The 11187-nt window shown below is 35.8% G+C and overlaps 1 protein-coding gene across 1 annotated transcript; it reads right to left on the bottom strand.

Moving 5' to 3' along the window:
- Positions 1-3247: 3247 nt before the first annotated feature.
- LOC144960149 (platelet-activating factor acetylhydrolase IB subunit alpha2-like) lies at positions 3248-11137 on the bottom strand. The gene is made up of 5 exons (XM_078893139.1): positions 10573-11137; positions 9712-9801; positions 8383-8499; positions 7263-7385; positions 3248-5594 (listed from the first exon to the last, which is right to left on the bottom strand). Exons 1-5 carry the CDS (start codon positions 10639-10641, stop codon positions 5265-5267), a joined length of 729 nt encoding a protein of 242 aa, XP_078749265.1. The 5' UTR covers positions 10642-11137; the 3' UTR covers positions 3248-5264.
- Between the last annotated feature and the right edge of the window lie 50 nt (positions 11138-11187).

Raw genomic sequence — 11187 nt, 5'->3', positions numbered from 1 at the left:
AAAAGGTAAGACGAAGGGGGATTGGTTCAAATAGGAAACAGATGTAGATTCCAAGAGCATACTATCAAAGTATTTAGTTTGAGCACAAGATCCCACTAACAGGAATACATTCAAATGCTTATAATATACATTCTAAACAACAAATATAACAATACACAACAGAGAGATGATTTACAAGGAAAAAAATATCATCTCCCAAAACAATAACATTTCACGGTTTCCCTCACAGTCAAAGACTCTGGCTAGGGCCAGGACAAAACCAAGTAAACTCATCCCAAGACAAAGACAGAAAGCATCATGATAAAAACTTAACACAGGCATAACTAATATACAAGAAATAAACAATGTACAAGAGAAAAAAAATCAATTCTCAAAAAAAGAGTATTTTTCAATCTGTCTCCTCCAAGCCAAGGACTCTGGAGGCAACAGCCGGGCAAAAGAAAATGGTCCCATGTCAGAAAATGACTACATAGCCGCATAGAGGTAGAAACACGGTGGGCTGTTTGCTTTGTTTGTTTTCAAGGGTTTTTACGGCGTTTGCAACACTTTTAAGTCATATCAGTACCAGTAAAAAGGATGAAAATTGAATAGTAAACAGTTCTAGATGTACAATTAAAAGGACTGGAGGAAAAAGTAAGACAAAGGGAAATGGTTCAAATAAGAAACAGGTGTAGATTCCATGAGCACACTATCAATGTACTTAGTTTGAGATCACCCAGTCACAAGCACAGGTCCCCATTCAGAGGAACACACTCAAATGTTTTATAAATCATAAATAATATAAAGAAACATAATACAGTGCTAACAGAGAGATGATTTACAAGGGAAAAAACATCATCTCCTTAAACTAACTATACATTTGACTGTTTCCCTCCCAGCCAGGGTATCCGACCAGGGCCAGGTAAAAACCGAGTAATCTCATTCCAAGACAAAGACAGAAAGCAATTGGAAAACAGATATAGGGGGAAAAGAGGACACAGTAAGAATCTCCCTGCTCAGTATAGGAGGTCAGGAACCCCACCCTGTAGCCGAATGGAAAGAACAAATGGTATAGGGTGATAGAAGACACAGTAAGAACCTCCCTGCCCAGTATAGGAGGTCAGGAACCCCACCCTGTAGCCGAATGGAAAGAACAAATGGTATAGGGTGATAGAAGACACAGTAAGAACCTCCCTGCCCAGTATAGGAGGTCAGGAACCCCACCCTGTAGCCGAATGGAAAGAACAAATGGTATAGGGTGATAGAAGACACAGTAAGAACCTCCCTGCCCAGTATAGGAGGTCAGGAACCCCACCCTGTAGCCGAATGGAAAGAACAAATGGTATAGGGTGATAGAAGAGGTAGAAAGACAGTGGGCTGACAAAGGATCCATCGGCCAAAGGTGAAACCTATGCTCCCCTGCCCTAGAGGGAGTTCCACCAAGGATAAATGCAATTTCTATAGGGAATGATATTAGCGGAAGGGTAGCGTCCCTTGATTGGACGTCACCTTACAGAAAGAACGTCAATTTGGTTTTGAAGTGTCTCAAGCCGCTTTCAAAGGAAGCGAGGACGAGAGACGCATGCGCACAACCGACATGACGTTCTCTCTCTAATAACTTTTCCACCGGTGACGTCACAGACTATGGATGACATCCAATCAAGGGATACAACTCTTCCGCTAATCTCATTCCCTATAGGGAACACCCATGTGAATAGACAAGCCATTATTTTTTTTTGGGGGGGGGTGGGGGGGGGGAATAAAAGAAAAAGCTCCTTGACAGGCGTGTTCGATTGTGATGTAAATTGAGTTAAATGATGACCGAATGCATGGAGAGACATGCATCCTTTTTTTTTTTTTAAATAATGGAATTAAAATATATTTCCAGTAAGCAAATAATAGTTATATATGGATTTTAGAAAAGAGACCCAAATAAATTTTAAAAATTTAAAAAAAAAGAAAACAATATGCCTCTCCGTAATCACACCAACGATTTTCTATACAATCAAATTGTCAATCTCAATCAATTTCCAAAAGGCAAATGATCAATTAAACTTGTCAATCTCAAGCACAAAATGGTATAAAGTGTTATTTTTTAAAAACAACAACCCCCCCCCCCCCCCCCAAAAAAAATAAAACCAAAAAAAAAAAACCCAAATACACACAAAAAAGACGTTTATAAAAATGTTCTCAAATTACCTGTGATCGCCTATGGAATGTAGTATGAAATATCGTACAAGATGGATTCTTGAAAGAAAATTGCAATATTATCGTCTAATTCATACTGGTGAAACAAAAACAAATCCTGTAAATTTGTCAGGCAACAAAATGCTTAATTAATAACAATTAATATAATTCTACACACATATAATATATACATAATTTATTATTTGTTAAAGTAAATACTAAGAGGAGAGATTTATGATGCTTCTCTCAATGAAGATGAAAATATCTAACTATTCTCATTTTTTTCAAAATATGCATTGAGTCAAAAACATGTAAGGTTAATAAAAAAATCATATAAATTCCTTCACTTGCTCATAGATTCACATTTGAAGGGTCAATCATATAAATTCCTCCACTTGCTTATAGATTCACATTTGAAGGGTCAATCATATAAATTCCTCCACTTGCTTATAGATTCCCATTTGAAGGGTCAATCATATAAAAATTAAAAAAAAAAAATTTACAAAATTGACCTTATCAAAATGTAAACATGAAGTTTAACAGTATAAGGTTCTCATTTTATTGCACTAAGTCCTGTTCAACTCGTAGCTGCAGCAGACATTTTAAGAACCCTTTTTCCCCCAATTAATCAGAAACATTAACATTCCCAATGAAATAAAAAAGAATGGAGCCATCCCTCGTCTTCAAACGAATTTTAAAAAGTTGTTAATTAACAATGGCCATGGTTTTATCCCTTCAATATGGTAATATGTTATAATTTAGCCATTTGCCAGTCTAGCTGAGAGAAAAAAAATAATAAATTAATGTAAGTGCATGTAATAATGCAATGGTTGATTTGTTTTTTACGAGGCATACAGCATTAATTACAATTGTATAACAAGCCGTGGATTGTTGTGGAACAGAATTCATGTGTCCTTGGTTAACATGGCCTCTTTTTGAGATACAAATTTAGTGACAATTCCGTATGAGCGTGAACTTAATAAGATGAATATGAAATTTTAAGATAGGGTAATACATTCTCTTTCAACTACCATCATGGCTACAAACGTATAATGTCAAAAGTAACAAAGAAACTAAATTGTTTTGTTTTTTTTTGTTTTTAAGGGTTTTACGGCGCTTGCAACACATTAAGGTTATATCAGCGCCGGTAAAAAGGAAGAAAATGGGATCGGAATAAAAAGTTCTAGAATTACAATTAAAGCACCCAAGAAAAGGGAAGACAAAGGGGAATTGGTTCAAATAAGAAACAGATGTAGATTCCAAAAGCACACTATCAAAGTACTTAGTTTGAGATCACTAAAAGTCTCATCCAGACACAAGCACAGGTCCCCGCTAAGAGGAACACACTCAAATGTTTTACAAATCATATATAATATAAAGAAAGCATAATACAGTGCATAACAGAGAGATTATTTACAATGAAAAAAATATCATCTCCCAAAACTAACTATACATTCGACTTTTCCCTCTCAGCCAGGACCAGGACAAAACCAAGTAATCTCATTCCAAGACAAAGACAGAAGGCATGTTGGAAAACAGATATAAGGGGATAGAAGACACAGTATGTACCCCCCTGCCCACTATGAGAGGTCAGGAACCCCACCCAGAAAGAAAATAACATTTTAGACAAATGAAAAGATGCTCTGTAGTAATAGATATAAATTCATAGTCACTCTAAAGATATTTAGTCTGATAGTTTGTTCCAATGAAGGCCATCTACGGAATCGGCCAATCGAAACACCGCTTAATCGAGACGATTCCTGCATAACGGTGCTGTTCCAATTAAGCTGTCCCCAATGTATATTCTTCATTTATATAACACAAATCAATTGGGAAATCCTGCAGTAGATCTTTTTAAAAAACCTGGAATTCAGATTTTTTCATACAGGAAAATGTGATCGCTCATCGTAAAAGGTGCTAAACTATTAATTCTCAGAATTGATTTTCAAGTATCATTTACGAAACTTGACTGAAAGTGAATATTTGGATTGAGGAAAGTGATTTCTGCTTCTTTTAGTTAGATCGCAAAACATAAATAAATTTCATAATTTTGAAAATATTAGCTCTCTCCAGTAAATTTGTTTGATTTTCCATGCATGAACTCGAGGGAGTTAACTCTTAATAAAGTCACAGTTCCTCATCTAGTTAATTCTAACATAACACTGGATCCATATGACTGGTCATAAATATAGATTTCAAGATTGCTACTCTTGTTTCATAAGATAATATACTCTTCAACAGTCGTAACGTCACTTCCTTCCTAATGACGCATGATAACTTGGTAACGCTGGCTCTAAACTATCGAACAATGGCGGATGCCCATATGAAATATTTCTCCGTCGAGCATAAACGTGTATCCAGAGGGAAAAAACCCCATAAATTTGATAATGTTTTGACTTTTACACATTCTGATCACAAGGCATATGAAAAGTTCTCGCCAGCATGAAGAATAAAAAGTAATGATTTTCTTTGTTTAGAACCAAGATGGCCACCGTTGCCGGGCGGCGTGACATCAGACTACTGAATCCAATCGGGGTTGCCAATTCAAGGGACAAACATTTACTGAACTCTGACAAAAACAATTAGACTTTCTGAGTGCTGAACTCCAGTAAAACGACATTATGTGCCTAATCTTTTCCATTGGAAAAGTGATTGGAATTATACTGAAAATTTATACAATACTGAATTCTGTAAATATACTGAAAATCGGCAACTTTGAGTAATGTGAAATCAAAAATCGTGTTCGCTCGCATTGTTTAAGTCAGGCAGAGACAATTTCAACGACAACAAAAATTTTTTTAAAAATTACGTTTAAACTCTCCCATTATCGTATTTAATGCAAAAGCTCAACAACATGATTACTTTACTTTTCAAAAGAAGCACACTGATGAATCAAGCAGTTAATAATTAATTGTATACTGGCAAACAAAACAGTAGTCCACATCAGACTTTATAAACATGAAGCTATAGTTCTCTAAACACGACGATACGCCAAAGCCGAGTTACAAAGTCACTTTATCGATAAACAATTCACACATACTAAAATACCTCTAATCAAACTCATTCAACCCTCGTTCCCTTGCGTATCTTTTACCTCTTTATTTATCTTCCCCATTACTCTCTAACCTCCCGTCCCCACCTCCCATGTCAAAAGAGGTACTTTCCACCTTGACAAACGTCCCGAGGAGATTCTGCACCTCCTCCAGAAGCGGTTCGCACAGTCTCTGGTAACCCTCCACACTTGTCAGGTGCAAGAAATCGGCCATGACGGCTTGCTCTATCAACCCGTCCTTCGACATGAAGTCTTTGTCGTCGACGCTGAAGTAGGTCGTCAACGGGAGGTCTGCCAAGTCTTGGGCAAGCTTCTGGTTGATGGCTGCATACTTCTCGCGTAAAGGATTCGGCTTTTGTCCCCGCGGCAAGAGACCCTGGAATCAGAAATGTGATCGATTACTTCAAACTGAAATTATTTTGTTTTGTTTGTTTTTAAGGGTTTTACAGCGTTTGCGACACATTGTGGTCGTATCAGCGCCAGTAAAAAGAAGAAAATGGAAATAGTAAAAATATTCTAGATTTACAATCAAAGCACCCAAGAAAAAGTAAGACAAGAGGGGAACAGATGTAGATTCTAAGAGCATACCATTAATGTACTTAAGTTGAGATCACCTGAAAGTCTCATCCAGGCACCAGCACAGGATCCCACTAAGATGAACACACTCAAATGTTTACAGAATACATAACGAACAATACATTACAGAGATTCACAACTTTGTTATGTTCTGATACAAATCTCATAGGCTAAAGCTGTAAAATATCTCTATAATGACACGAAATGCTACAATTTCGATAAGAAGGAAGAATATTGAGGTTATTTCGTCATCAATTTTTGAGGAAAATTTGCCACAAGATTGTTATACGTTTTGATGCGAGAACCCCAAATTAGAACGTAAAATAGGCAACAAAACAGATAATGTATTTTTTCACCAAAAATGTTGTTTTTTATATTATTATGATGAATTAAAACAGCCCAATATAGTTTAAATGTTTTTATAAATGACCCAAACCTCCCCTTAATCCAAAATGCATATATCAAACAAAATAAACGCAATTCTTTGAATCAAAATCACCCAACCTAATACCATTGTGAGACGATGGGTCATAAATATTACTTCCGATACTTAGATCATAACATCATAGGTCTCAAGTCCACTGAACACTCATTTTATCATAGCTAGAGTGGAGCAATATGCCCTCATTGATGACAACACTGGTTAAATATATAATTATCAACATTCAAATCATATTATAAACAGGGGAAAATTGCTAAAGAATTAACTCTCTGAGCGCTAAGATTATATTTGCATTTCCGTCACAAAATTGAGGCAGCATGAGACCTTTGAATTCGTCTCAAAATCTCAATTAAATACCCCCTAGGGCCAGTGGAATGTTCTGGGAAAAGAAATGATACCATTGGTTCAATTGATAGTAGTTTTGTAGAAAGTGGGATTTCAAGACCAGCCGCACTGTGCAGCCATTGATCAGTAAGACAGATTCTGCTCTGGCCGCAAAGTGCAGCCAATGGCGCTGAAAGATGTAATAAACATGGATAAGTCCCTTGCAACCAGACTGTTTACAATGATTTTTTGAAGATGTAAAGATACTACTTGGAGTCCAAGATGAAGAAAATAGCAGAGGCTTGAAATAGCTGAAACCCTCTAAATAGAGGAAATTTGAAACCCATGTAAAATACATTTTTAGCTTATTGGACTTTTAGAAAAAACAAAAACTTTTAATATTCCTCCAGCCAAAACACATATAATCACTATTTTTTATATATCCTCTTATCAGATAACCTACCTGTCTACATACAGACCTTTAAAAATGCTTATAATTAGATTGGATTATATAGAAATGTGAAAATATGTATATTTCTGAGTACCTGATCTTTATTATTGTAAATGCACCTATAGCCCCTTAGTGTCTCTGAATCTGAATGTTACTCGAAGTCGACTCAATTCTTAGTATGTGTATCCGAGGGCAGGGAGAGTTATAGTCATAGGATAGTATGTGAATGTATGTTGAAATTACCCTCTTACCATGACAATGATATGAGAACTGGGTTGTCTTTCCCTGACTGCTTTGTGTATGGCTTTCACTCCATCTGACACCTGTTCTATAGAGTTGTCGTGGTTGTTGTGGCCCGCCTGAAGGACTATCACCTGGGGAATGAAATATCATGACGTCACTGTAACAATATCTCGTTTAGATGCACAGAGATTAAAATATAATATAATTCCCTTTATTCATCCCCATGAGGAAATTTGTCTTTAGGGTCTATACCAAGGGAAGACTGGAATAACCCAGGCATCAGCCTCAGTGCAGTGCCACAAAGTGAGCTAGGGCTAGGTGACTTGCTCAAGGCCACACAGCGCTGCAGGTGCTCGAACTCGGTACCTTTCGGGTACGAAGCAAAGACTGTACCGCTGAGCCACGCTGTCTAATGTTGCAAGAAAATCAGGTGGAGCTAAAGCTGAAAGACTTCAGAGAAGAATTCATCTTAACAACGCCACTACCACATTATCTCATTCGTCTGTAGTGTTTCATTCATCCTGTTTTTTTTGATAAAGGGGAAACCCAAAACATCCACTTTATCTGTTTTCGTACATTAAATTGGAGCTTACATTCAATTTCACATTGTTATTTATTTCTTCGAGCTTCAAGCAGCAACATTTACATTAGCTTTGTCTAAATAGTATTGAAACTTTTAAAGATGCATACAGAATAGACAAAACAAAAGGTGTATATGGAAAGGCTTCGGATGGGAATGGTACGGACAATGGACGTTTTGGGTGCAAACCCTTCGTCAGCAAAACAATAAACTAGATTTAACTCTCTCCTTACCGACTATTTTTATGAGTTACCTCGAAACGTCTTACTTACCCACGACGAAAAAATGTTAAACTCAAAATCAATGAGACGTTTGTCCAGAATGACATGCCTTATAAAACAACATTGAATTATCACAGCTATAACAAAGATTTGTCTTCAAAATTTTGTAATGTACATTACAATAAATATGAAATATTAAATCATCACAAATGTGACGATTTTCTTGTAGTTGGTAAGGAAAGGGTTAAACCCCATCAAATACAGATGCTGCGATTTATACTCCATTTTATTTCATTTGTTTTCAATGTACATTTCTATTTGGCATACCTTTGGACTCATGCTGTCCAGCTCTCCATGACAGACTCTCCACAGGATATTTTCTATTCTGTCGTCATGGATACCGAAATTCATGGAGTGAAGAGGCTCAAACATTTGCTGCCATACCTTGTTTAATTCAAAAAAGAAAAATTTAAAAAAAAAGAAAAGAAAAAGAAAACATTTGAAGAGGCAAATGTACGTGACAATCATGTTAGAATTTGAACAAGTCAAATAAGTTACATGTGATATATTGCAAGGGTAAATACATATTATTTTGAAAACGAGAAAACATTTTAAATACAGAATGGATGTTTTTCTAAAGACAGTCCCCACAATTTACAGTGGAACCCTGATAAATCAAACATTGCTGGACTTGAAAGTAAGATTGGCTGACTGTGTATCCTTTATCAATTGAACATACTTAGATATAGAACCCCCCCCCCCCCCCTTGCCAAATAAAGAAATGGAATTTTTAAAAATTATTGGTTCAGCAGTGTGGCAAAATATAAATTTTTCTTTCTTAAAATCAAGTATGAAGCAAGAGCACAGTTATACAGACATATATAGAGCAGTATAATTAGGTGCCCCAAACGTAAACAATAACAAGTTGCTAGTAGTGATTTTCGTTAGGGACCGGAAAAATTTACGCACAATATAGGTCTCCCAATTTTGTAGTTTGAGTTGTAGGCAATACACTTTAAGTATTGAAAATATGTTTACATAAAATCTAACAGTTGCAGAAATAATAATATAAGACTAAATTATTCTGAAAACCAGGCTCCGAATAATTCTCGTCTTGTTCACACCAGCGCAATAATTTGCTCTGGTCTAAAAATAGATAGACTGTAACTTTTGATAAATTTTACCTTTTGTTCCATAAAATATCCATATCTAGACATTATTTGATGCATGATCGAGTATTTATGAATATGTGTTTCTTTTGCCACCTAACAGCCAAATTTTAAAGGTTATTTTTTTCTATAATTTACATTGGGACTTGAGCTGTCAAGACAGGAACATGTGGTTTGCCATGTGCTTCTAGACCTTTGTTTACGTTTGGGGCACCTAATTATACTGCTCTATATATATATGTAGCGACATGTAGCAATGGAGCAAATTATTACATTAATATTTACCACAATGTTGGAGTCAGTCTACATCGATGTTTCAGGCCCTTACAGCTATCGTCAGGACTGTGTGTTACATGAGACCAGAAACCAAATTCATGTAACACACAGTCCTGACGATGGCTGAAAAGACCTGAAACATCGATGTAGACTGACTCCCAACATTGTGGTAAATATTAAAATAATATATGTATATAAAGTGTCTTCACACCTTGGACTGAGCCATAAACTGTATGTGGATGTCTCCAATAAGAAGCACTTCTGGCTCTTTCTCTTTGGCTTCATGAAGGAAACACTCGTGCTGGAAAAAAAAACAAACAAATAAAAGATTATCAATTCAGCTTTAGAAAAAAAAACATAAATTGTGATCAATTCAATTCAAAGTTTAGTTTTAGGCAATTAGGCAACATTATGATATATTAACTTTAAAATTTTAATTAAAAAAGTAAATAGAGGTAGCAATGTTATTAACATTAATAATTTAAAAAATTGAGCTTTATATAGCGCAATATCCACTATATGTGCGCAAAGCGCTTAACAAGGGGTCCCTGGTCAACAGCAACATTTAACATGTAGGACGGGACATGACGCCTGTTAGGCAATATTACAATTTTTCGGACAAAGACAACGCTGTTAACAGCCAGGTACTCATTTTACACCTGTGTACGGTGAGAGAATGTGAGTAAAGTGCCTTTTCCAAGGGCTCAACTATACGCGAGCGTCAGGCTGGAACCCAGGACCTTCCGATCATACCACAAGACGACATAGACGCACCACATTAATAAACCAAAGCAATCAAAAACAAAAGTCTGAAAACAGTAATATGTCTGAACAGTTTAGATGATGAAAATAGGATCTCCTGAAAATATGACAATTTTGCCAAGAATGATTATATTATAACACACTTTTATAAGAAATATCTAAAGGATAGATCATCATCATCATAAAATTTGCTCTCTCAAAAATTTCAATACTAAAATTTTACAAGAAAATTGTAAGATAATATAATGTTAAGATTATGAATGACCTAAGGGAAGGCCAAAGTGAAAGTGAAAGAAAGTAGAAAGCTCACCAGACTCATCCAGCGACCATCTCCAATAGTGTCCTCCATTGGGCGTGGATCTAGAGCAGGATTCGCCATTTGTTACAAGTTATACTTAGGAGGAAATGCAAATTGTGTCAGTTGATCCCACTTTTATGATTTGAGATCCTTTCCTTTTTATATCTTTTCTGATCTCTGCAAATTATGGAGCTGATGAGAATGAGGAGAGGAGTATTGTTTTGTTTTACAGCACTCTTCGACCTCTCTGTTTGGTGGATACAGAATGCCTAAAATAATCTTGAAATTACAATGCAAATTAATCAAACAAATTTGATTTACATGTAAAAATCAATAAATCCAACCATGAATTCATCGACAGTAGCAGACAAACTGTTGTGTGTTGTGAGTAGTGAGTAATGAGTAACCGGAAGTACCTAATTAGAAAATCTACAATAATCGAAAATTACTTTACATTAATTTGCACAGTAGATCAACATTAAAGCGGAATAATAAAGAATTATTTGATACTGCCAAAGTAATTTTCATGACTGAATATCAAATTTGACCGATGTTGCCTTTAATGTACGTGGAAATCTAATTCAATTCAATATCGACATCTCACTATCGATATGTGAGAATTATGCA

This window comes from Berghia stephanieae, chromosome 14 (genome assembly GCF_034508935.2).
Source record: "Berghia stephanieae isolate SIO BIC M18660-M18661 chromosome 14, UCSD_Bste_1.3, whole genome shotgun sequence".
Lineage (NCBI taxonomy): Eukaryota > Metazoa > Mollusca > Gastropoda > Nudibranchia > Aeolidiidae > Berghia > Berghia stephanieae.
Note: the sequence above shows the minus strand (reverse complement) of the source record. Positions and strands in the feature narration are given on the sequence as shown.

What these genes read in the sequence shown, in the direction of transcription:
- LOC144960149 (XM_078893139.1), bottom strand. Translation starts at nt 10,641, where the DNA reads ATGGCGAATCCTGCTCTAGATCCACGCCCAATGGAGGACACTATTGGA. An exon ending in ATGGTCGCTGGATGAGTCTG is followed by an intron (nt 9,802 to 10,572) that starts GTGAGCTTTCTA and finishes TTTTTTTTCCAG; the next exon opens with CACGAGTGTTTCCTTCATGA. An exon ending in GTTCTCATATCATTGTCATG is followed by an intron (nt 5,595 to 7,262) that starts GTAAGAGGGTAA and finishes TTCTGATTCCAG; the next exon opens with GGTCTCTTGCCGCGGGGACA.